The following is a 27016-nucleotide window of genomic DNA, read 5'->3' on the forward strand; positions in this document are numbered from 1 at the left end:
CTGGCCACCTGAGAGAGAGATCCCCGGGGACTAGCAGGTGAAATACCATCTGGTTTCTCACAGAGTCTATGAGCAGACAATGTGCAAGGACATATTTCCCAAGATTAGGAGGAACAAGAACATTTACTGATGTCAAATATTGAACAATTAAAAGGGCATGACGTTAATATGGGATGTAGTGAGCAAGTCTCAAAAGGCAAAGAGGAACAACTACACCCATCATAAATTAATCAAATTGTGTTAAATGCACCGTCGAAATGGACAATTTCATGGTCTTGTAATACGTGATGAAGAGCTCTCAAACAAGGGCTATTCATTAAGTCAGAACCTATGATAATGATGTGCCTACACTCACTTGAATGTCCTGAGAAAGTGCAGACTGGCAAGGTCAGCCTTAAAACAAAAGACACAGGTATGAAGCCTACCGATGAGAGAGGTTGGACTAATTGGGAAATAAGGGGAAAGCTGCCGTATTCTCAAGCACCTGGGTTTCATTTCTATGTACATGCTGCTAGCAAGCCGAATGTCCAGGGTTGGAATAGCCTGCCATGAACTTTTACATACAATGTTGCAAAGTATTATTCCGCTGCCATATTCTCTGCTATGACGAGTGCCTCACATCACGTGTATAGAAGTAGCTCAGGCTGTGTCTCACAGACAAGAGACCACCAATAAGGGACTAACATGCGCATTTTCTATATGTAGACATGTTCCCTTAATCCAATCCCACCCCTCAATTTTTGTTTCAGCTTGCCACGTAGGATGGCATCATAGATGACACGTCTAGCATTATATAAACTAAGTATAATTGGAAAGACATTGTGATCCTGCATGAATCGATTTGATGAGTGTTTATTCGCCCTGCTTTACTTCTTTGAGATTAAAGCAATCTCCTTAGAGTCAGTCCGGTTATTTGTTTCGAGGTATTTTATTGGTAATTCCATCTAGCACACAGATGGTTTAAGGTGCAATCCCGTAATCCTGATTGTGAGATAATGTGCATATCTTGTTGTGGAAGCTCTTCTTTTTTCAATTAATAAAATACAAATTATTGCATAATGTATGCAAGATCTACTTTGATGCACAGCCACATATTTGTGAAATCTAATACATCTGAAAAAAGGAGGTTATTTGCAATGGTAAGATCCTATATATTTCCACTGCAAAGTCTATTAGCAAAGAAAATGACAATTAAAAACGTCCTTACATTTTTACCAAAACAGAATGAAAACCTACAGACTTTTGGAAGGAAAAGGTTGCTTCTGATGAAATGATTCCTTAACAAAGATGGGCAATATTTGCACTTTTTACAATGCAGAAAAGGTAAGAGAGCCTCAAAGAAAATAACTCAGAGAAGAAACCCAACCCTGACGTATTGAGAATGTCAGAACTCTTCAAATATGCTGATCGTTGCGCTAGTTCTCACTGGATGACAGGATAATCCTTAGATCATTCCACCACGCTGAATTCGTGAATGTACTTGTCAATGACATTTGTAACTGGGGCTAACAGGTAATGGTCGAATTACGACAATACAATACTCTGCACCACCTCTTTTTCATGTCTTTCTTTTTTGGTACTGCAGTGGATTGGTTATTCATCTTTGAAAAAAAGGGAAGAGCCGTATTACCTGTGTTCAAACCTATCTGCTGCGGATGTACTTTTTTAAATGCAAATTAATGCCTTAAAATTACAGCACACTGTTGGAATAAAATGGGCAATGGCTGATTTGTAAGAAATAAATCTAAAAATAATTAATCACTCTGTGCATAGTAACATGCTGTGCTACGTTTGGTCTTATATAAGCTTGTATGTTATTCACAACCGGGAAATTGCTAGGTTAGGGGATTGGATACTACCACCAATTTAAGTCTTGATTGATATATTGATCTACAGACCACATTAATTCTCCAGCTGGTTTCGTACCCCAATGACAGTGCCCAACTTGTGGGCTTTTTTTCACAAAGGGCTAGTGGTATGTGTTCTCCAAAAATCAGGCGGCCTTGCTTTGATCATTTCTTTTCAAAAACGATTTGAGGAGGATGGTACACAAGTGAATCAAGGATAATTGCTGGTAAGAACTGTGTTGATATTTCTTACAACAACCTTTCTTCAGTTGTATGATTTTAGGAAAACAAATACTCTTTCTTCCTTCAAAGAATCTTTGACTGGTACCCAAGAAATCTATCTCCCATAAATACCTAAAGCTGTCATTTTTATCTCAAGATCATCTGTCAGGATTCTTGAGCGTCTTTTCATCACCGGGTCAAGAGAAATTCCATATAGCCTGCACTTTTCAGGGCCTTTCCTCATCCCAGATATCACATATGTTTCAACAGATTCTAATCATGGCAGGCTCTCTCACCAGCCTCTAGTTGTGACATTTTTCCACCAGTCCCTGATCATCACCTTTCTCGCACCAGATACTGTTGCTTGGTCTAAGAGTAATCTTTGAGCCAAGATTCTGCATATTCAACGGGTTTCTCTTGGGTCAGCAAATTCTCTCGATGTTCAATCTATCAGTCCTTAAGGGATTACCATCTGGCTGTTTGGCCAACATCTCCTAGGAGGAGATACACATCACCCAGTGCTCTACACCCTGGCTCCTTACGATTTTGGTGATAGAGGGGACTCCACAGACCCCCATATGTACCTGTACCCGCATATTGGTGTTGAAGGATATGTTATAGTAGAGTTGATGGTATGCCCACCATTTTCAATTGTGTCCAGAGCTTACTATGATTAAGTAACACATTGGAAAAAACATTACAAAAAGTGACCTTACAATATGCATACACTATCTGGGCCAGGTAATGAAAGATGTTTACTTTATATGCATTAGGTCAATCATTTAATCAGGACAGTTTTACATCGTTTATTGCTGTGCTCCATGTTCATCCCATCAAAATATTTCCTGAATAACGGGGCTAAGATGAATTCCCATTCAGCTGGATTAACTTGCACTAAACAGCAGACAAGCGATCTCGCCATGGGACATTAGATTGCTACAGGGACACAATCTCTCACAAAACTCTGCTGTCACTTTCATAAAAAATATCTTTTTCCCAGAATAACTGACCTATTTCCGGTGTGTTGCCATCCTCTTTTGGGGCAAAAAAGTCTGTAACAAATGTCACAGAATCACTTGATCATCGGCTACCCAGAAGATCTCCCTTGCCCTTGTTATTAGTGATCAAAGAATCCACAATTGATTTTCATTAGTAATTATTTTCGATCAGATAAGGAAATGCTGTTGTTTGTTTTCTGAGCCATTTTATTAATATTTGTTTTTTTCAGCATCATAATGCTATTATTGGCTCAATTAACAGAAGGGTTTGTATCAGGGATCCTCTAGGGCTTGCAATAAATATGTTACCACCAGTAGTCCAAAAAGAAGCACACATCGGGCAAGAAATAACACTGTTTGTTACAGCTGGCAGAACAAAAAATCAAACAGCACAGTGGAACAGGACTGATTGATGAGAGCTGACTAACTGGCTCACAACGGAAGCAGTTGTATACCGCCAGTACAATGTTTATACAATTAGTTGAGCTTCAGACTTCAAGCTACTAGTTAAACTACGTCATACCCCTATAGCTAAACATACATTAGTTAGACATGATTGGAGCAAACAGACCTACCCCCATTCAGTCCAGCATCTCCCCATCTTCTCCCCATGTGGCGCCACATTGCTTCCTGCTCCTCCCCGGAAACACTGTGCAATTAGTAAAAACATAATTGTGCTGTCCTCTGGGTCTTTATTCATCTGCCATTGGCCAGCACCAGATTATCACAGAAAGAGAATAGGATATTGTAGTTTATTATTGTGTGAATGTTATCCTGCTTTTATTGTATTAATGCTAAGGGAGATTACATTCCAATGAGAACCAACATTTATTTTCTATGTGCGTGGGCTGTGTAAAAACAAGGGAAATTTCCCAGCACTGACTGTGCAGCATGTGGTAAATGGTAGCTAAAATAAGCAGAATCCGTGCTGTTTTCACAGATAAAGTCAACATTGGGCTGTGGATGAAAGGTGCTGTACACCATAGCCTAATGAAGAATTGCTTGATAATATGTGACCTGTAAAAGCCATAGACACTTAAAAGGAATTTGGGAATTAGAGGGAGTTTAATTGTGTCACTTCCTCTTGCATAGGAAAGGATGCTAATGTACATTTTATTCAACCCTCACGTTTCATGTTACACAGTGTGACCCTAATTACCAAGTGAAAGTGGAGGGGCACACATTACTCTAACAGGAAATCCCACATCATTCTCCTAAGTGGGGTGAGAGAACCACAATCCTGTGCCTTCTAAATGGAGAGCACTGTTGTTATAAACCAAAACTGCAGAATTAGATGAAGCTCATTATGGTCTACATTTAAACTGAATGCACGTGTTAGATTTCCACAACCCCAAAATCACACATGGAGTGGGAATTGATGTATATGTGTACATACATTTAAAAAATGTAAAATTTTTTAGAGGAATTGCCATAGCATTTCGGTGCTGGACTGCCCATGTGGGCGGGACAAAGACTGATATGTAAAAGGATATTTCCCATCTGTGAAAGGCACAGTGAGCAAAAAGCGTGTGCTGCAAACTCTCAACTCCGAACGGGTTATCATGCCATGTTCTTTCTGGAGAGGAGCGCCAGCTACCTTTTTTGGAATATTTGTAAGGAACTTGGGGTTGGTCACCCTGGGTTACCTGGGGGCAACCAGACGTGGACTCCCTGCTCACTGTGCTCAGAGAGGCAAAGCTTCACCTCACTGATGAGGCCCAACAAGGCTGAAACACGTGTATGGGGTTGCTTTTGGTACTCTTGTTCAGAGAGGAATTGCCATAGCATTTCGGTGCTGGACTGCCCATGTGGGCGGGACAAAGACTGATATGCAAATGGATATTTCCCATATGTGAAAGGCACAGTGAGCAAAAAGCGTGTGCTGCAAACTCTCGCCTCAGAACGGGTTATCATGCCATGTTCTTTCTGGAGAGGCGCGCCAGCTACTTTTTTTGAAATATGTGTACATACATTTCATTGTTCTATGCAGCTTTTCTCCAGTACCAATATTTGTTTTTGATCGATACTAGAGAAAATAAAATCCACTGGGCGTGCTAAACATTGGCTGAAATGGATTTTGCCTAAATGTCAACTGAAGAGAACTTGAATAAACTAACCAATAAATGTCAATGATATCGTAGCATTGAGAATGCTATTTAGAGGTGGCCTCATATTATTCAGGATAAGAATATTAGAAAAATATATATTTGAAATTATAGTGTGACTGCACTCATAGCAAAATTGTCACAGGCATGCCTACTCTAATTGTATATTTGATTTCTCTTCTCCGTATATTTGATTGTAGTGGTTTCCCATGTATAAAGGAAGGGGAACACCTTTCATTCATTTTGTTTAAATACATTCACATTTCAACCAAAAGCACATTCTGCTTCTTGCCCCAGAATTGTGGGGTAACACCGTATATCAGAAGCTTTAAATCAGTGATGCTCACTTAGTGAAAAGATCAATATATTACCCAATATCTTTGACAGTTAGGTGCCATTGTAACCACAATCCCTAATGTAGCAATCCTCACATTTCAAGTGTAACTTCTAATATCACTCTGTAAGACCACTGGCAGTTGTCAGGATCGGAAATGTCTGTTGCTTGATAGCTTTATTTAGGCATGACATTAACTTAAGTAATTCATTTTGTAGCAGACATTAGGCTTCATTACGAGTTTGGAGTTAGCCATGCCGTTTTTAGCAGCATGACTACCCCCAAATTCGGTCACGAAAAATGGGAATTACTGGGCCATTCCAACCTTTGCGGGCCCGGTAATTCCCATTCGCTGGACCCGGACCCGGTACATCCCCATTCCCATTGAGCCCTAATAGGGCTCAATGGGAATGGGGAGGATGCTAACAACGGTCCCGTTAATGACGGGACCGTTGTTAGCATCCTGTTCTGCTAGTGGGTGCCGCTCTGCACGTCTGGTCTGACCAGGTGTACAGGGCGGCCCCGCGAGCAGAACCCGTAATGAGACGGTGAGGCAACAAAGGCGCCGGTAGCACTACTGGCACCATTGTTGCCTTACCGCCAGGGTCGGAATGAGGCCCATTGTTATTTTTGGCTCCACAGTACTTCTTCCTCAAGGCATTTCCAAGTTCAACAACTTTCACATGTTAGTGGTTACTTCAAGGGATAATGGAGGGTGCATAGATGTTACTATTCTAAGCTTGCAAATGAGAGCATAATTAAAATAATTATTTTCCTATCGTTCAACAATGGTTGTGGATCTGTTTCTTGTGCCTCTAACTCATATAGGGGAAGTAAAATCCATGTAATGGTTAACAGGGTGTTGAACCTATATTTTCGAACAGTGAGAGGTCCTTTCACTTTCTGGCACCATCCATAAAGAAACATAACAAGATTTTAATATTGGACATATTTTATATTTGAAATCATACAAAATGAAGTTGAGATATTGACGACTATATGTGATTTTAACAAATATTTAAGAACTGTGTGATAGTGTCTCCAATTTACATTAAGTAAAACAATGATGTAAGAGAGAGAGGTTTCCATAATACAAACAGAATTATCAAAAAGAAAACATCCATTCATCATCTAATCAAGTTAATTAAATGATTATCAATTTATATTATTTCAGTGTTTGTTTTTACCTTCAACATAGTTCATCAGTTGAAGAAATAGGTCTTCAACATATTGTGTTAAATTCCTATAAACAATTTTGACTTATTACTTTTTTGTATTCAAGTGCCGATCTGTAAGGTGTTCGTGGCAATTTAGGATTTTCAAAATCCACATGGAAGAGTCCAAATCGTTGACTGTAACCATAGTGCCACTCAAAGTTATCGAGAAGAGACCAAACAAAATATCCTTTTAAATTGACAGCATCAACATGTACACCTGAAAAAATAATAGAAAAAATCCATGTTAAAATAAGGTGAAATTACTACCCAATGATTTCTGTCATTAACACCCTGGAGAGATTAATGGTTTCTGTTCAATATTTTCTGATGTAGCTATGGATCCTAACACATGTGAAGATTCCATCATTCCTGCTCCATCACTGCAGTCCCTACACCTCCATTGCATGATAATGACCCCTCCCTCGATCTATCAAACTATATTTCATAGAACAAGTTACTTACCTGTAACTATTGTTCTCCAGCAAGGGTCTGGCATGGACTCCATTGCTCATGAATATTCCCCGTCGTCAAGCTGGGAATCCTTGGTAAAAGAAAAACAGTTCCAATTACAAACTGTATTTATCCCATAAAGCAATCACTGTCCTCTGGGTCATACTGCCCCCATCCAATGACAGCCTTCTCCCTAAGCCCCTCCTATAGCAGCCATCTTCAGATTCGATAGGCACGTAAAGTGGCAGTATGACCAAGAAGAGCTGCAGAGGGGTTGGAGGGAGTCTTTGCATGTTAATCCATGCCAGACCCTTGCTGGAGAACAATAGTTACAGGTAAGTAAATTGTTCCTTCTCCAATATAGGGTCTGGCATGGATTCACATGCTCTTTAATAATGAATACACAGCAGTACAGCATTACACAACCATTGGGCATGTCAAGGCTCAACAGAAGCAATTTACTCTTGCCTCTGGAACAGACTCACCTCAAACAAACAGGTTGTTTAGCACTGCTTGGCCGACTCTGGACTCCTCCCTGTGATCCCTGTTGACGCAGTAGAACTTTGTGAAAGTGTGCATGAACCTCCACGTAGTAGCCCTGCAGATGTCCAGCAGGGAAACTTCAGTCAGGAATGCCGTTGTTGCAGAGATCGCTCTGGTGGAGTGGGCTTTAGGGCGGCCAGGCAGCGGTCTGTTTACGAACCGATGACAATGCATGATGCAGCCGGAGAGACTTGGACAAAGCCTTTCCATGGTTCACAGGACCAAAGTTCATGAACAGCTGTGAAATCTTTCAAAAACTCTTTGTGCGTGCGGTGTAAAACTTCAGGGCACGAGCAATGTTTAGCAAGTGCAATGCCCTTTCAACCGGTGATGAAGATTTCGGGAAAAAAACAGGTAACATCAAAGTTTCGTTGAGGTGGAATTCTGACGGAACCTTCGGCATGAAGGAGGGGTGCATCCGCAGCACCAGCCTCGATTCATGAAAAGTCAGGTATGCCCGTTTGCAGTTTAGGGCTTGTTTCTCACCCACCACCCTAGTGGAGGTGATGGCCACTAGGAAAGCCGTTTTCCATGAGAGGATCTTAAGACAGGCTTGATGCATAGCCTTGTCAGAACCACATTGAGTTCCCATGCCGGGGTTGGAGCCTTCACCGGCGGAAAAGATAGAAAAAGTCCTTTGATGAACTCCTTGACGAGTCAATGAGACCAAATTGAAGACCTTCTTGGAGACCTGGTGTAGCGTGAGATAGCCACCAGATGCACTTTGATCAAGGTGTGTGCCAGTCCGGCCTTGGCCAGGATAGCAAGTACAGAAGAATCTGCGGGGCCGTGACCCTCAGCGGGGTAATCTTCTGCAACCGGCACCACATAGAGAAACGCTTCCACTTGTGACCGTAGCACTTCAAAGTCGACAACGCCCTTGCTTTGGCAAGGTCCTCCCTGCAGTCCGCAGGCAACGCATATCCCCCAAACTCTAGGGCTGCAGGAGCCAAGCCCTCAGGTTGAACGATCCTGGATTGTGATGCAGGATTGCACCTTCTTCTCTGGTGAGAATGTCCGGGACTGCTGGTAGCTTGACCGGAGGTGACGCTGGCAGGCTGAGAAGGTCAGGGCACCAAATCAGCCTTGCCAAGCCTGGGCGATGGGTATCATCCTGCACTGACACTGAGGGTGTTGATGACTTGTGGCAGGAGAAGCAACAGTGGAACCGCGTACAGAAACATCCCTTCCCACGGGAAGGAGAACGCATCCCTCAGGCTCCTTGGTTGGTGGGATCTGCTGGTGAACTTCTGGCATTTGGAGTTTGCTGCAGTCGCAAACTGATCGATCTGGAGACTGCCCCACTTGGCAAAGATGTGGTCCATCTGGTCCTGCCAAAGTTCCCACTCGTGGCAGTAGAGCAATTCCCTGCTGAGGGAGTCCACGATAGTGTTCTTGACTCCCGTTAGATAAAGGGGGACGGGGAACATTTCTTGTCTGATGGCCCAGTGCCACAAGTCCTGCGCTTCCCTTGATAGCACCGGGGATCGAGAGCTCCTCTGTTTCCTGATGTAGAACATTGTGGTGGTGTTCTCCGTGAAGGTCCTCACCACCGTGCCCTTCAGAGACGGAAGAAACAACTTGAGGGCCCAGAACACTGTCTGTAGCTCCAGGATGTTGATCTGGAGAGCCTTCTCCTCCGGCAGCCACAGGCCTCTGGTGTGCCGATGCCCAGTGTGGGCTCCCAGCCTTCCAGGGAAGCATCCATGGTGACGGTTTCCTGGAATGGGGGGGTTCTGAAATCCTGTGCCCCAGCGATGGTGAAAGGGACATCCCACCACCTTATCACCCGCTGGAACTCGTCATCCAGAGTGATCTTGTCCACAAAGTTTCCAGCTACTTGTATCAGGAACTGCTGAAGAGGTTTCATCTGTAACCTGCAGAGCCGGATGAGGTAGATGCAGGACGACATCATGCCGAGCAAGGACTTGATGGTATGCACTGTGGGCGTCTTCATCGACAACAGCTGCTGCTCCTTCCCTTGAATGGCTGCTACCCTCTCCTCCAAGAGTGATACCCGGCAGGACACTGTATTGAGCCTGGCTCCCAGGAACAGCGCGTTCTGCAATGGTGTCAAGCAAGACATTGGATAATTGATGGCGAATCCCAGATCTGTCAGTAGCTTCACGGCCACTTCTGTGTGTCCGACAGCTAACTCTCACAAGCAGGCGCAGATGAGCCAGTAGTTGAGGTTGGAGTATACGTGTATCCCTCATTGCCGCAGATGAGCTGCCACCGGTGCCAGACACTTTGTGAACATTCTGCGGGGCGACTTCAAGCCAAAGGGTAGGGCCTTGAACTGGTAGTGCTGTCCCTGCACCACGAAATGTAGAAACCTTTGCGTTTCCTGTGAATGGGGATGTGGAAGTAGGCGTACTCCAGGTCCAGCAATGTCAAGAATTCCCCTCTTTCCAGTTGGCCGAGTACGTGTTGCAACATGACAATCCTGAATTTCTGAGACTTGAGGTACTTGTTCAGACATCCTAGGTCTAGAATGGGCCTCCAGCCCCTTCTTTCTGACCAAGAAATATCTGGAATAGACTCCGGAGCCCTGAAGTTGCTGGAGAACCAGCTCTATTGTCCCTTTTCGTAGCATGGCCCGTACCTCCTCTAAGAGCTGAGGAATGTGCTGCTCCTGACGGGCCACCGGAGGGACCCGCGGACACCTGTGCTGAAACACCAAGGTATGTCCGTGGGTGAGAGCATCCAGCACCCATCTGTCGGTGGTGATCTTGTCCCACTCACTGACGAACCTTGTCAGCCGGCCTCCCACCGGGGTGCACGGGTGGGGACCCGACATCCTAGTCAATTCAGGCTTGCTTCGGTGCTGGAGCCCTGCCCTGCGGGTCATGGCGAACCTGTCCTCCACCACCGTTAGGCCTGGGACTGGCCTATGTAGGCTTCCTGTGTCATGGATCTGTAAGGCTGATGGTACAATGAGGAGAACCCTTTTGACGACCTGCCTGACTTTCCTGTGGAGGAGTGATAAGAAGATCAGCGCTGCTGTAGGGTTCCTAAGGAACGGGCCATCTCTGTATCTGCCTTGATGGTCTGTAGGGACTCGTCGACAAACTTCCTGAAAAGGTTATCTCCATCGAAAGGCATGTCCCGGACCTTCTCCTGGACCTCCGGGTGGAAATACATGGCCTTCATCCAGCCCTGGCGACGAAGGCAGACACCGTTCCCCTTCTGCTTGAACCCTGTGTCGGCAACGTCCAGCGCCACAGTGATGGTGTGATCCGACACTCCCTTTCCCTCCTGGAAGACAGCCATCGCCTCCATCCTCTTGTCATCTGGGAGGAACTCCAAAATGGGACTCAGCTTGTACCACAGCTCCCTGTCATAACTAGCTAGGATCGCCAGTGCGTTGGCTGCCTTGATGGTGGATGCTATGGTGTAAATCACCATCCTTCCCATGGCATCCATCCTCTTCCCCTCACTGTCCGCAGGAACTGAAGACGACGAGGACGGGTTAGCAGACCGTTTCTGCACAGCTGCCACAACCACCAGATCCAGCGATGGTTGTGACCTCAGACACTTGGGTGTGGATTCCGGCACCCAGTACTTCTTCTCCAGCCTATACCGTTTGGCTGAAGCCATGCAAGTGTTCTTCAAGAGGGCAAGGCCCTCCTCCCACACGTCATCCAGAAGGGGCACTTCCATGAGTGTCTTCCTCTTGGCCTCACATCTCTGGTACAGGAGACCCTCCGTCCTGGTTTGTTTTTGCACAATTTGAAACAGCTTGGAGGCTTTGACAATCATGGAATAAAATGAGCCCACCTCATCCGTTGGGGACGCCCAAGAAAGCGGTGGCCCGCTGCAATGCTATTGTCGTTGTTGTCCGTCATCATCATGGCCGTATCCGTCGCTATACACGTGTCTGCTTGGGGAGAGGGGGCCTGACGCAGGTGTGCAGGCGGAAATGGGGGTGTCAGATGATGATTCCTCTTCTTTGCTGGCGGCTGAACGGGCATGGTAGACCATTGGAACCGGCCCCTGTGGCATCCTCTTCTGGATCTCAGACACCAGGTTGTGGAAGTTCGATAGGATCTCCAGAGACACATCCCTCAGTGGAGTTGGCTTGATCAGAACACTAGGCCCTGTGCTGTCATCATCGTCGCTGTCGTCCTCCTCCACTTCTGCATCCTTTTGGACCGTGATTAAGGACTCAGGTCCTCGTCGTCTGTGGACAAAATTTCCATGGCTTTGGCCACGGCCTGGGACTAATCTGGGACCTCCTTGTCCCCCTTTTTTTCCACCATGAGGGGCTGGAACTGGGTTCTGTGATGGTGTCCTCTTCTCCGGTGTTCCGGCAGACCTTGTCAAAGTCACTATGGCGGCCTCGCACCTCAGAGGGAGGGATAACTTCAGGGCTGTGCTGGCTACCTTCACAGGGTCAGCCCCCTTAGCTTTCGAGAGAGCCGCCGCCACTAGCACTATCGTCAGCGATGATTTATCCTGTGCCGCTGGGCCTTCTTGGGCAGTTTGGCCGTCTCCTCTATCAGCGGCTTCTCAGGCTTCTCCTGCGGTTTAGCAGGGTGGACGATTTTCTCTTCGAGGAGGAGCGCGATTGCTGGCTGTCAAAGGAGGTGGAGAGTGATGTCGATCGTTCCCCGTCTGCCATGGAACCCGCTTCCGCGGTGACCTCAGTGGACCTGTTTTTGCGGTTCTTGCCTTTATCTTGGACCCACACGGGTGGGGATCCCTCAAAGGACTTAGAAGACCACTCCTCCGACCAGCATGCCATGGGTGAGGCATGACCCTGCTCAGAGCACAGGGCAGAGGTCTTGGCGTTCAGCCACACCACCAGTCTACTGAGCCTGTCCTTTGTCGTCTTCTTGGAGAAGCCACAGCATATCTCACAATCTCTGAAGAGGGACCTTCTTTCCTTCTTCTCCTCCGTCATGGTCGGAGTGTGCGAAGTAGGCCTGATGGCTTTCTGGAAACTTCGACGATCTTCGCCCTTGAGGGGCGCTGAAATTCACAGACAACGGATCCCCACTGTGGGCAGCTGGAGAGAAGAGCATACTGGCTCTTTCTGAAAAAAAATAGAATCTTTTTTGATGAAAAAACACAAAACAACATATAAGCAGCTTGCAGAGCAAACTCGAGGACTCCCAACACATAAGCGTGCAGTAAAAATCTGAAGGTAGCTGCCATAAGAGGGGCTTAGGGAGAGGACTGTCATTGGATGGGGTCAGTATGACCCAGAGGACAGTCATTGGTTTATGAGAGAATTACAGTTTGTAAGTGAAAGTTAAACTGTTTTTCTTTTACCAAGGATTCCCAGTCTGATGACAGAAAATATTCATGAGCATGTGAATCCATGCCAGACCCCATGCTGGAGAAGGTAGGTTTTTTACCCTGGATATTAAAACCTGATGTCCTAATGTGAGAAAGCTTACATTTCTAACAACCTGGTGTGTTTTGATTTTCTGTCTATTTTAACCTCACCAAAAGCTGGCTATCCAAAGTACCGCAAAGTCATATTCATATTTTTCCACAACAAACTAAACCACTCTTTCTGCCGACGTGTAATGGAAAGTGGCGTCCGTGAACAATTCGAACAGACAGCATTCTGAACTAAAATAACTATGCTTAATGAAAGTTTACCATCACATTGTAAATTGCATAGAATATACTGAAGATGCAGTAGAGTGTGCCACGTTCTAATATTAGTTCAGATTTACATCTTTTATAAGTGTACACATTTCTACGCACTGAACACCAACCCATTCTCATGTTTCACCGGTGGAATGAGTGGAAATCAATGTGACGCAATGGAGACTCTCATACAGCCGAGGAATCCCAACATTGAACGCATAGCCTATTTGCCAACCATGCGACAGGTTCACATAGTGGATACATGACACTCAAGTACATGAAACCTTTCTTTGTGTTTTCCTTGGAGATAGAAACGGTTGCTTACATTACTTCAAATCACAGAACAGGTTTATAGCCAGAATTTCAGAACTGGTGGACATTTACCATGGACGTGTGCGCCTAGTCAGAGGTCCCCATAAACAAAAGGAGTTATATATTTATTTAGAGTGTTTTCTCTTGCATGCGCCTACAACATTGTACATTTTGCAGCTCCCCTGTCTCTCTCTCTCTCTCTCTCTCTCTCTCTCTCTCCCTGCTACTTCCATGGCACACTCTATCTCCCCTATCTTTTCCAACTGCTACTCTATCACCTATCCTATCGCTCTCATGAAGTCTGGAAGAAAAAAGCTTACAAAAAGCTTGCCTGGATTCTAGCCCAGGCCTACTTATAGCTGAAACCTATGTCAATGCTAATTCCAGGCAGACTATCACTGACATCCTCTTTTCTGTCCCTTCTCCTAATCTATTGACTTCCCACCTGGTCTTCACTCTTTCCCCTTTTTTCTCCTCTCATTTATGGCTGCACTAGATGGGAAGTACTCTTGGCGCAATGGCACTGTCATGGCCCGAGGCTCTCAACCTACACTTCTCCTCCTTGACCGGCACCTGCCCTTTCTCATTAACTTCCTCTCTTCTCCTGCTACTCCTCCCACCTCCTCTCCTCTAACGTCTCCACCACCACCGATGACAGTACCACGCCTCTGTCCCCGCTCCAAAAACCTTCAAAGGTGGCAATCAGCTACACTTAGCTACTCTGAATGCTCGTTCAGCTGTCAACCACTCCTCTGACATCTGTCTCCTTCTTGAAGACTTCGACCTCAATGTCCTTGCCCTTAACGAGATGTGGTACAATGAGAGCTCTGTCACTGCTCTTGACACACTCCTTCCTAAGGGCTACAAAATCCTCTACTAGCCCACACTAAACAGGCCAGGAGGTAGAGTTGCCTTGATTTTCCCTGCTTCTATCATATCAACTAAATCATACTCCTCTTTTGAATGCCTCGTCTATAGGCTCTGGGTCTCACCTACTCTCTCTCTCACCCTTGCTACCATCTACAGGCTCCCAGACCTCTTTCTCTCTTCCTCTCTGAATGGGCAAAAATGTCCTCCTCCCTCTTGACCTCTTCCTCCAAACTCCTCTTCCTTGATGATTTCAATATCCACCTCAACGCCCTTGAATCAACCACCTCACAGTTCTGTGTCCTCTGTGACTGCCTTTCTCACCATTCTTCCTTTGGCCCAATCCACTCAGTCGATCACACTCATCTCCGGCAACATCCCTATCTCCAACCCGGTCACCACCCCCCTCTCCTGGTCTGATCACTCTCTCCTCTCCTGCCGCCTGGGGCTCCTTGGCCCTCTATCTGAGCTGCCACCAGGACTAACAGCTTCCTTCGCTGTCATTCGACGGATGAAGTAAGCAGGGCAATCTAGAAAAAGGAACTACAGTGAGTAATCAAATTAAAGGGGCCTGGCACAAAGACAATGGACCAAAGTCTTTGCAGAGGATCACACAGTTCAGAGTAGTTCGCGGGTAATTCTTTGCCAAGAGTTCCGAACGAGGCTGGTCCGACGAAAAGTTACTTTAAAGTAGCAAGAAGGACAAGCGCTCGGATTGGCGAAAGATTTCACACACTTTCACCACGGCGGGACAAAACGAACAACCGGGTTAGCAAAGTACCTTTAAAGCAGAAGAATGCTGTAGCTGAGGCAGATGTTACTGGCAGGTCCTGCAGGCTCATGGTTCCTGAAGCGACTGTCGGACTGACAAGAAGGAGGAAGACTGGAGGGTCCTGCACTGCGTAGGGAAGAAACCAGCAGCAGAGCAAAGCAATGAATAAAAGGTGTGCTCCTTAAAACGCAAGCAGGGTCCGTTCCTCCTGGCTATCCGGTTCACTGTAGCTCTGTACAGCAAATTCAACCAGAGAAGGGAGGCCTGGCGAGCAGTTTGGTGAACTGGTTGTTCCCACCAGCTCAAGGGGAGAAGATTCCTTGCAGATCTTCCCTGTCGCTGAAGTTTGAAGATTCAGACCCGCAGCAGGGCTTCAACGGGAAGTTCCGTCATGGTATAGGTGCTTTTCTGTCAGCTTCTCTTCGGTTCTCTCGATCCAGTGGCGACTCTGCCTTTCCAGCCCCAGAGACCTACTTTTTATGCAGTTTACCCCCATTCACCCAGCCTGACGGTCAATCACACAGCAGGGTGGCCAGGACAGTCACCACAGCCAATCATACCAGAATGCGACATGGGTCTCCAAGGAGACACTGTGCAGGGAGTCTCAAACACCTCCCTCACATCCTGCCCCCCTCAGACATTCAGGCGCCTAAGGAGGGCTTCTGTGCAGAAGCCCATGAAAGTCCAGTGAACAAGGGAACCAAACCTGGTTTGGCGCACAGAATAAAACACGAGAAAGACTTTTACAAAAAGAAATGGCGAATAAACCCAGCCGGATCCGTATAAAACGTATATGGTCTAGCGGGTTTAAGTTCGAGGCTACCAAGATAGCCTAAAACAATACCAAAGTTATTTAAAATTACTGCGGTAGGAAAAATAGGGTAGTTACCACTGCCACCAGCCAAGTCTTAATGAAAAGGGAACAAAACAATGTTCCATGAGAAACAGACAAAAAGGGATAAGTATTAACCCATTCCAGAACTCTATGGGCCTCATTACGACCCAGGCGGTAAGTTACCGCCTGGGCCGTGACTTTACCACCATGGCGTAAACTACGTTTACGCCATGGTGGTTAGCGATTTACCGCCCCATTCCAACCTTGGCGGGGCGGTAAATCCCCATTTTCCCATTTTCCCTTCCCCATTCTCATTTTGCCCCATAGGGCATAATGGGAGTGGGGAAGGCGTTAATTACGCCACCGTAAATTACGGTGGCGTAATTAACTCCATGGTCCCTTAGCGCCATGGATTTTAACACCTGCTAAAAGCAGGTGTTAAAACCTACATGGCGCTAAGGGACCTCGTACTCAGGCGGTAAGGGTCGGCGCTGTTTACGCCGCCGTAAAACCCTTACCGCCTGAGTCGTAATGAGGCCCTATGTAAGATAGTTTGTACTGGATCTGTCAGTTTAAAAAGATTAGTAAAGTCAATGGCAACTTTACATGTTCTGAGAGACAGTAGTCAGTCTCAGAAAATGGAGTCAGAGTTGTGAAGTCTGAAAAAGACAACCCTACGTCAATGCACTGGAGGTGCTGTGTAACACACAGTCAAAAGTTAATGCCTATGGAGTAGGTGAGTCTCCACAGTCAATGAACACAAAAATGTTAAACACACACAGCAAAACACATGTAAGAGTGGGAAAGAAAGGCTCACACTCTTACCAGGTGAAACAAAGAAATCCTAGAAATCCAGCAAACCTGCTGAGGGACTCAGTAGGTAAGGGAAATTAGCCATCTTGGAGAATTCTCCCTAACACTTCCCCCCCCCCCGCAGACCAAGGGACATGAGGATTTAATCCACTCCTAGTCAGTTAAAAACATCCTAGAGAGACCATCAGCATTTTGGTGGTGACATACTGCTCTTCGCTCAATGGTGAAATCAAACCCTTGCAGGCAGATTGACCATCTTACAAGTTTGGGGTTTTTCCCTTTCATTTGCATTAACCATCTCATGGGTTGGTGGTCTGTTTGAATCTCAAAAGTAGACCCATACAAGTATGGTCTAAACATCTTCAAAGACCACACAATGGCAAAACATTCACGCTCTATGGTTGCCCACCTTGTTTCTGATTCCTTCAGTTTCCTACTGATGAAGCAAATGGGAGGCTCCCTACCTTTCTCATCCAGTTGACTAAGGACTGCACCTATACCAGTATTGGAGGCATCTGTCTGCATAATGAAGGGTTGGTGATAATCAAGAGCTCTTGGGACTGGAGCTTGACAAAGGGTTTTCTTCAGGCTTTCAAAGACTTGAGTGCACTCCTCATTCCATCATACCTTTTTAGGGAATTTTGGAGAGGATATCACATTCAAGGGAGAAGCTATGGTCCCATAGTTCTCTATGAAATTCCTGTAGTACCCAGTGAGACCTAGGAAGTCTCTCACTTGGGTTTGAGTAATAGGGGTGGCCCAGTTTTGTATAGCTTGTACTTTGCTAGGCAATGGCCTTATTTCACCTCCTCCTACCTCATGACCAAGGTAGACCACTTTGCCCTGACCAATTTGACATTTGCTTACCTTTATGGTCAGATGGGCATGCTCAAGAGCCTGCACAACATATCCTAAGTGATCAACATGTTCTTTCCAAGTAGGTCAGCACACTGCAATGTCATCCAAGTATGCCATGCAGAAGTCCTCCATCCCATTCAGAACTTGATTGACCATCCTTTGAAATGTAGCAGGTGCATTCTTTAATCCAAAAGGCATAAGCTTAAACTGGTAGGGCCTGCTGGGGTTGAGAATGCAGTTTTCTCCATGGCATGGTCTATCAGGGCTATTTGCCAATAGCGAGACGTCAGATCAAATGCACTGAGGTACTTGGCTGAACCAAGTCTATCCACCAGTTCATCTGTCCTTGGCAAAGGATGGGCATCAGTCTTATTGACTGCATTTAGAGCTCTATAGTCCACACAGAATCTCAACTTATTGGAACCTGCCTTTGGTATTAGAACAACTGGACTAGACCATGGACTTGTAGATGGCTCTATAACCCCAAGATCAAGTATCTTGTTGACCTCTCCTTTGATGTTGGATCTCACATGTTCTGACATTCTGTAACCTCTGCTTTTCACAGGTAAACAGTCACCAGTGAGAACATCATGCTGGCCCCAAGGGGTCAAGCCTAGTAAAGTGAAAACAGGGAGGCAAACTGATTTCACAGAGCTCCGCACTTCTCCTGTTGTTCAGAAGTCAGTTGAAAAGAGAGATTGACTCCTTCTATGTTCTCATCCAAAGGTTGGCCTCTGAGAAGGTCAGGTAGAGGTTCACTCTCCTCCTCCTTTTGAGCTGAAGCTAGATTCAAAGCTCCCACTTCTGGTCTTGAGACATATGCCTTTAAACGGTTGGTGTGAAAGACTATGGGAGCCTCCTTGGGTCTGCCCAAGTCCACCAAATAGTTCACCTCTCCAAGTTTGCACACAACCTTGAAGGGTCCTATCCACTTGTCCTGCAAGGCTCTCTGCCTTGTTGGCACCATAACTAATATAAGCTGGTCTTGAGTAAACTCAACCATGCTGGCCTTCCGGTCATGCCAATGTTTGGCCAGAGGCTGACCTGCTTTTGAGTTATCACTATCCTTTTCCATCATGTGTGACATTCTCCTCCGGAGACCTATTACATAGTCAGTCACTCTGACTTGCTTGGGGGAAGGAGCACTCTCCAACCCCTCCTTAATCAGGGCCAAGGGGCCTCTGACTGGATGGCCATAGAGAAGTTCAAAGGGACTTAAACCAACTCCCTCCTGACGGACTTCTCTATAAGCAAAGAGAAGGCATGGCAGTAGAAGGTCCCACTTTCTTATAAGGGGTTCCTCTAAAGCACCCATCATGCTCTTCATACTACGATTAAACCTCTCTACCAATCCATTTGTCTGTGGATGGTAGGCTGTAGAGAAATTGTAAGTGACACCACAGTTTTTCCACATGGCTTACATGTTGTGGGACATAAAATTGGATCTCCTATCGGATATCATTTCCTTAGGAAACCCTACTCTGGTAGAATACCAAGTAGAGCTTTAGCCACAGCCTGAGCCGTAACAGTCCTCATAGGTATTGCTTCTGGGTATCTAGTAGCATGGTCTACTACAACCAGGATAAACCTGTTCCCTGAAGATGTGGGAGGGTCAAGGGGACCAACAATGGTGATGCCCACCCTCTCAAAAGGAACTCCCACCACTGGGAGAGGCACCGGGGGTGCCACATTCTTGGCTCCACTCTTGCCAGAGGTTTGGCAAGTGTGACAGCTCGTACAGAATTTTTCAACTTCTGAACCCATCTTGGGCCAGTAGAAGTATAAGGAGAGCATTTCCTTGGTCTTTTTGAAACTCAAATGACCAGCCAAAGATATCTCATGGGCCAACTGTAGGAACTGGAGTCTATTTGCTAGGAGCACTACAATTATTTTGCAGTCCTCAGGGATAGACTCAGTCGGTTCACTGTAGAAGAGGCCATCTTCCCAGCTCAACCTGTGCTTTCTAACTTCTTGCCCATCAAGTTGAGAAGCAGCTGACTTGCGGGTTGCCAACAGGGCTACTCAGCAATTATAGACATCTAAATTCTGTTGTTCCCAAAAGCCCAGGACACTAAAGAAACACTAGCTGAGACTCTCATGGTTTCATCAACTAGTAGGTGAAAGTTTCCACTTGATATAGGTACTTCTTCCTCTGGGGAGAAGGCTAAGGAGACAGTGTGGACCCCTGAAGGTTTACCCTTACATCTGGGATCCCCTTTCACATGGTCAGTTGACCCACAAACATAACATTTCCCAAATGTCTTGATGAGTGGGGTTTGTTCTGACCTCCCTCTGGTTTGGGTCCAGATGGTGCACTATCCTGATTTTATTCCCTTGTGGTTTACACTTATGTTGCTGTGTGTGGCCCTCTTTTGGATTGGAGGTATTTGAATGTTCCTTGTTCTCTTTCTTTGGTTGCTTTCCCTCATCCTTCTGAGTAGCCCCAGAATCCTTGTGAGTAGCCCTGTTGGCAACCCGCAAGTCAGTACCCTTAGCTAACATCTTTGGATCTATCTCCTTAGAATCAGCCAAGTGCTGTCTGAGCTCAGGAGAGCAGGCATCATAAATTGACTCCAACATAACAAGATTTCTCATACCTTCATAAGTGTTCACTCTGTAACCGTTAACCCAACCATCTAAGTTCTTCAAACACTCACATACCTAGGTAGCCCAAGGGGTACCATCATGCTTTATGAGGGTCCCAAACATCTTAAGGTACTGCGAAGGGGTCTTCCCAAATTTAGCAATTAAAGCTAACTTCACACACTCATAATCCATCCCATCTACCTCCCCCAACTCCATCACAACATCAGATGCAACAGTGGGTAGCCTAGAGAAGAGCCAAGAAAGCAACTGATTCCCTGTAATGTCTTGAATCCCATGGTTATATTCAACCATTGCCAACCAATCCAAAATATCAAGCTTTGCCTCATACATACCCACAATTTCTTTAGGCATACGGGGTCTCTTAGGACTGGAAGACCTAGAAGACTCAGGGAGAGAAGCATTTTCAATAGACAACTTTTTCATCTATAAGGCATGGTTCATCTCCATTTCTCTGAGCTAAAGTTATTGATGTTTTTGTTCAGTTTGGGCATTTAAATGTTTAAATTCCAATTCAAGCCTAATCTTTTCTAGAGCAATGAATTCAGGACTGAGTGTAGGACCTGGTGGGGTCCCAGTGGACAAAGGTTGAGGTTGTTGAGCAGGTAAGGGAGCAGTGAGGCCTACATTGTGAGACACATCTACTTCCTCTAACTCATCAATAATAGACACATTGTCATCCTCATTAATTTCTACATTTGCTGAGGGGTTAGGTATTTCAGACCCACCCTCCTGACTTTGTTTCACTATCAAATTTTCAATCAATTCAGACATTTTGCCTTTAACAGAGAGATTTCTTTCTCTACATAGATTTTTCAGATCATCTACAGTGTAACTAAGGAGGGTCTCCTGACTGTAGCTTTCCATATCAGACATGATTAATATTGCTTTTTAGTGATGTTGAGCCTTGTGGTTAGTTGATCCAAGGTAATAGCAGCACTCTAAGTGTAATCAATATACTTGATCCTCACCGCTGTACACCAGTGTTAGGCAGAATTATATGCAGTTCCCTTTGGGAACACAACAAACAATTAGGACCACAAGTGACAGTACAAATTCACCTTTGGTACAAGCCTGTACTACACCATAAAGTGGTGGCTGTGGCTGAGCAGCCAGACTTATCTCAAGAGTAAAGTGAGCAGTATCAATAGTTACACAAAGGAGAGCAATTACTATGATTCAAACACACACTGACCAAAGGTTTCTGAGTAAAAGAATATACATTTATTTACACATCAGTAATTTAACATTTCACGATTATTAAGCAGTAGAAAAATCACATTACTAATATACTACACCGCACCCTATAGATTCTGGACAAGTTAGGCTCAAAATGAGGTGTGTGCAAAATGGCACTCCAGCAATTTAAAAAGGGAGGGAAAGACACAGTTAGACAGAAATTGAGCAGCACCAACAAGTAAGTAAGCAGGGCAATCTAGAAAAAGGAACTACAGTGAGGAAATCAAATTAAAGGGGCCTGTCCCAAAGTCAATGGACCAGAGTCTTTGCAGAGGATCACACAGTTCAGAGTAGTTTGCGGTTAAGTCTTTGCCAAGAGTTCAGAATGAGGTTGGTCAGACGAAAAAGTTACTTTAAAGAAGGAAGAAGGACAAGCCCTCGGATTGGCTAAAGATTTCACACACTTTCCCCACGGCTGGACGAAATGAACAACCGGGTTAGCACAGTACATTTAAAGAAGGAGAATGCTGTAGCTGAGGCAGACCTTCCTGGCAGGTCCTGCAGGCTCACAGTTCCTGAAGCGACTGTCGGACTGACAAGAAGGAGGAAGACTGGAGGGTGCTGCACTGCCCAGGGTAGAAACCAGCAGCAGAGCAAAGCGACGAATAAAAGGTGCGCTCCTTAGAACGCAAGCAGGGTCTGTTCCTCCTCGCTATCCGGTTCACTGTAGCTCTGTACAGCAAATTCAACCAGAGAAGGGAGGCCTGGCGAGCAATTTGGTGAACTGGCTGTTCCCACCAGCTCAAGGGGAGAAGTTTCCTTGCAGATCTTCCCTGTCGTTGAAGTTTGAAGATTCAAACCCGCAGCAGGGCTTCACCGGGAGATTCAGACGTGGTAGAGGTCCTTTTCTGTCAGCTTCTCTTCGGTTCTATCGATCCAGTGACGACTCTGCCTTTCCAGCCCCAGACTTTACCTGCTTTTTATGCAGTTTTCCTCCATTCACCCAGCCTGGCTGTCAATCATACAGCAGGGTGGCTGTCCCACCAGGACAGTCACCACAGCCAATCATACCAGAGTGCAACATGGGTCTCCATGTAGACCCTGTGCAGGGAGTCTCAAACCCCTCCCTCACATCCTGTCCCCCTCATACATTCAGGCGCCTAAGGAGGGCTTCTGTGCCGAAGCCCGCGAAAGGCCGGTAAACAAAGGAACCAAACCTGGTTTGGAGCAGAGTAAAAAAGGAGAAAGACTTTTACAAAAAGAAATGGCGAATAAACCCAGCCGGAATCGTATAAAAAATGTATATGGTCTAGCAGGTTTAAGTTTGAGGCTACCAAGATAGCCTAAAACAATACCAAGGCTATTAAAAATAACCGCGATAGGAAAAATACGGTAGTTACCACTGCCACCAGCCAAGTCTTAATGAAAAGGGAATGAAACAATGTTCCATGAGAAACAGACAAAAAGGGATAAGTGTTAACCCGTTCCAGAACTCTATGTAAGATAGTTTGTACTGGGTCTGTGAGTTTAAAAAGACTAATAAAGTCAATGGCAACTTTACATGTTCTGAGAGACAGCAGTCAGTCTCAGAAAATGGAGTTGGAGTTGGGAAGTCTGAAAAAGACATCCCTGTGTCACTGCACTGGAGGTGCTGTGTAACACAGTAAAAAGATGATGCCTATGGAGTAGGTGAGGCTCCACAGTCTATGAACACAAAAATGTTAAACACACACAGCAAAACACAAGTAACAGTGGGAAAATAATGATCACACTCTTACCAGGTGAATAAAATAAATCCTAGAAATCCAGCAAAACTGCTGAGGGACTCAGTAGGAAAGGGAAATTAGCCATCTTGGAGAATTCTCCCTAACAGCTTTTGTTTCCACCTCCATCCTCCCACCCTTACCCTTCATATCTATCTCGCCCCTCTTGCTCACTTGATCGCCTCCTTCTCTCATTTTCAGTGCTATGCTGACAACACACAGCTTTTCGTTAAACTTCCCATTTCTACCTGTTCCCCTTCCTCTCTTTTCCCTGACTGTCTAACCGCCATCCAGGCATGATGTACAGCTAACAATCTCTGTCTTAATGATAGTAAGACAGAGATCCTTCTCATTGGGACACCTGTGCCCTGTTTTCCTCCTACCCTCTGGCCGCCTTTGGGCCCTCACTATCTTGTAAGGCCAACAACTCTGGGGTCATCATCGACTTTGCTCTCTCCTTCACCCCTCCCATCTTCGACCTTGCTAAGAAGGTCCACTTTCAGCTTGCCTCCTCAGAGGCATTCTCTCTTTCCTTAACTTCCCCCAGAAACTCAATGTCTCTAGAGCTCTGGTCATTTTTAGGCTGGACTACTGCAACAGCCACTGCCTCTATCGCCCCCTCTCTTCCCTACGCTCCCTTCAGCTAATCCAGAATAGGGCTATAAGATTTACCCTTGGCCTCAAGCCAAGGGACAGTATATCTCCAGCCCTAAAATGTCTCGACTGGGTCCCTATGGCTGTGAGGATCCAAATCCTACCCAGTCGATACTAGCACTGTCTCCCTGCACTGCATTGCCCCCTGCTGGCCCCTGCTTGGCAGCTGTGCACCCCACCCTTGGGATTCATCTGCCCTAGAACTTAGCCCTAGGCCTCCTCCTTAGCTACCGTTAACACTTCCCTCCCGGGTGCCCACCAGCACTTGTCCATTCCCCCTCACCCATCCCTATCTCTTGCACTTCTCTTCACTGCACTTGCATGGCTGATAGTCACAAGGCCTAGTAGGATCATGGATGTATATTTGCTGTTTTGCCATTGTTATTAATTCCCCTTGTTCCATCTCCATTTAGCCTTGTGGCGCCTTGAAACACAATTCTGATGTATAGGTGCTTAACAAATGATCAATAAAGGGGTGGCGCTGTGAAGCAGCCCAAGATGGCTGCTTAGCCTTTGAGCTCTGTGTGGCTCCGGCACACATCCGCCTGCATCTGCGGTTAACCTTGGCCTAAACGCCCCTTCTTCACTGAAGCGTTGCCTCCTCACGTTGGGCTGCCTCCTGCGAAATTTCGTTCTGATCCGGACCCCGGGGGCCCATCGGCCGGTCCTTTTCTGTGGAGGCCTGTTGCCTTGCTGGGGCTGCAGCGTGAGCCCGGCCCCCACCCTCTCCTCTTCGTGCTCCTGATCGCCTGTACTGCGGCGCACAGCGGGACGTGGCGCCCGGGTGCCATGCCTCTTCCCCGGGGACCCTGCTGGGCTGTCTGCGGCCCACCTGGAGTGCAGTGACTATGACATCGGCCGCGGTGGCCCCCCTGGGGTGTGCCGCTGCGCGAGTGATCCGCAGCTGGTGTCTGCGTGGGAGCACGCCCCGGCCTCTGCGCTTGCCTCCAGAGCCGAGTTCTTCAATGCCAGACCGCATTGCGCGGCTGGGTTGCGGCCTGGCTGCTGCCCTGGAGCAGACAATTTCGGGCAGGCATGGAGGCCCGCGCTAGTCAGGTGGGGAGTGGAGAGGGCCCCGCTCTGGTGGGGTCACGGCACCTCCCATTGGCCTGCTGCCCTGCTGATCACTGGGGGCCCCGGGACTCCCTCCCCCACCTGTCCTGGGCCATAATCACCAGCCCACACACTTTGGAGAGTGCACCCTGAGGAACTTTGTTTGAGTGCTCCGGGCACATCCTCATCCGTGGCAGTCGGGGCACAGACTGCACCATAGCCCCTTTTGCGGCCAACATCCATGGCTCGGAGGCCGCTGGGGGAGCAGGGCGCTGGGCCCCCATTCTTCATCCTGGTGTTGCGCCGATTGGGCTCCTGCTGGGGCTAGACTTGTCGAGTGGTCCCTGGGCCTCTCAACCCTCCAGGGGATCATGCCCCTGCATCACAACTACGGCTGCTACCGGATACCTGCTGGCCTCTGTGGGCTGACATCCTCTCTTTGCTGGACCCAGGGGTGGCCCAACGCCTTATAGCCAGCTGAGACCACCTTGCCCCTGTGACTGTCAGAGCCCTGCTATCCTACGACCACAGGAATAGCATTCACTGTCCTCTTGTCCTCCAATCCTCTGCCCATTCACCCTCCTTCAGTCACTGCACCCCTGGCCCTCACCACTCCTGGAGGGAAACTAGCAATGTCTAACAGATCCAGGGGGACCTCCAAGGCAGGGGCCATGGATAAATTCACCAAATCAGCTCCAAGGGGCGAGATGGGACACGCAACGTCCTTGCAAGAGGAGCCGGAGGCCGACCTACACCCCAGTGCAACGGCCCCTGATCTGACTTCACTCATGGAATCTATGGCCAAAATGTTCGCCTCCTTTCACGAGAAGCTGGATGACATTAATGCTAATGTCACCTCCCTAAAGACATGGGTGGTGTCACAAGTCTCTCCCCTTCTCACCTGTTTCTGTTGTGTACTTGTGACCTTCTGGGATTTCTTCTTCTTTACGGTCTGGGATTTGTATAGACCCGAATGCCGCTCTTCGGCGTCCAGCGTGAGAGTAGCAGTTCAGTTTCCAGGAGCGTTCACAAAGTCCAGGGTAATTCCAGGAAGTAAATAAGGTACGCTCGGAGGCACGGAGGACCGTGACTCGAGCGCGAAAGGTTTTCCAGGAGATTGGAGAGGAAAGGGAACAGGAGGGGATTCAAGTAACTGGGAATAAGGAATCAAGCTAGAGCCCCGATTGAACTCCGGCTAAGCACGTCCGACTACAGGCAGCGGTAGCGTTGAGACGCGCAGGGCCGTGGGGGCGTGTCTCTTTTGTAGGATGAGCAGCGTGGAACGCATAGACTGATCCGGAGCATTCCGTTCCGGGCGGCCATGTTGGAAGGATAACTACATGCAAATCCCTGCGAGTCAGGGACCAGGAGGTCCAGAAAGGACATAGACGACGGTTCATGACAGGTGGATCAGGCAGGGACCAGAATTACCGATGCCGAGAACAGGATATCAGCAAATGAGGACGGGATACATGTATTGCAGAACACTGTTGCCTCCTTGTCGCGTGATATGAAGAGCGTGCGGGCAAAGTGCGATGACCTCGAATCGCGCTCCCGCAGAAATAACCTGCGCATTATAGGGGTCCCTGAGAACACCCTTAAGGGGCGCATGGAGGACGCTGTTGAAGCCTTACTCAAAGACTTGCTGGGCAACCCGGTGCGGTCACCGTACTTCACAGTTGAACGCGATCACCGTGCTCTGTCACCTCACCCCAAGCCAGGCGATATTCCAAGGCCCATCATAGCCCGGATCCTCAATTACCGGGACAAAGACCTCATCCTCCGCCAGTCGCGGGAGAAGGGAGACCTACGACTCAAGTCCCACACCATCAGGACCTTCCCGGATGTTTCGAAAGCGGTTCAGCAGGAGAGGCGCCAGTTTATTGGTGTCAAGAAGCTGCTTAGGGAGCGCAATGTCCCGTACGCCATCCTATTCCCGGCACGCCTCAAAATTACCTACAATGGCAAACTATACTTCTTCACTGT

General features: G+C 47.0%; 1 protein-coding gene across 2 annotated transcripts in view; it reads right to left on the reverse strand.

The window, feature by feature from the left end:
* Positions 1-6440: 6440 nt before the first annotated feature.
* Positions 6441-27016, reverse strand: part of LOC138516615 (cytosolic beta-glucosidase-like) — a 677786-nt gene continuing 657210 nt past the window's right edge. For both annotated transcript variants that reach the window (XM_069631881.1, XM_069631880.1), the window contains one exon: positions 6441-6940. In XM_069631881.1, the coding sequence (XP_069487982.1) occupies positions 6750-6940 (191 nt within the window). In that variant the 3' untranslated portion in view covers positions 6441-6749. The remainder of the gene's footprint in view (positions 6941-27016) is intronic.

Source organism: Ambystoma mexicanum, chromosome 6q (genome assembly GCF_040938575.1).
Source record: "Ambystoma mexicanum isolate Mex_15411 chromosome 6q, UKY_AmexF1_1, whole genome shotgun sequence".
Classification (NCBI taxonomy): Eukaryota; Metazoa; Chordata; class Amphibia; order Caudata; family Ambystomatidae; genus Ambystoma; species Ambystoma mexicanum.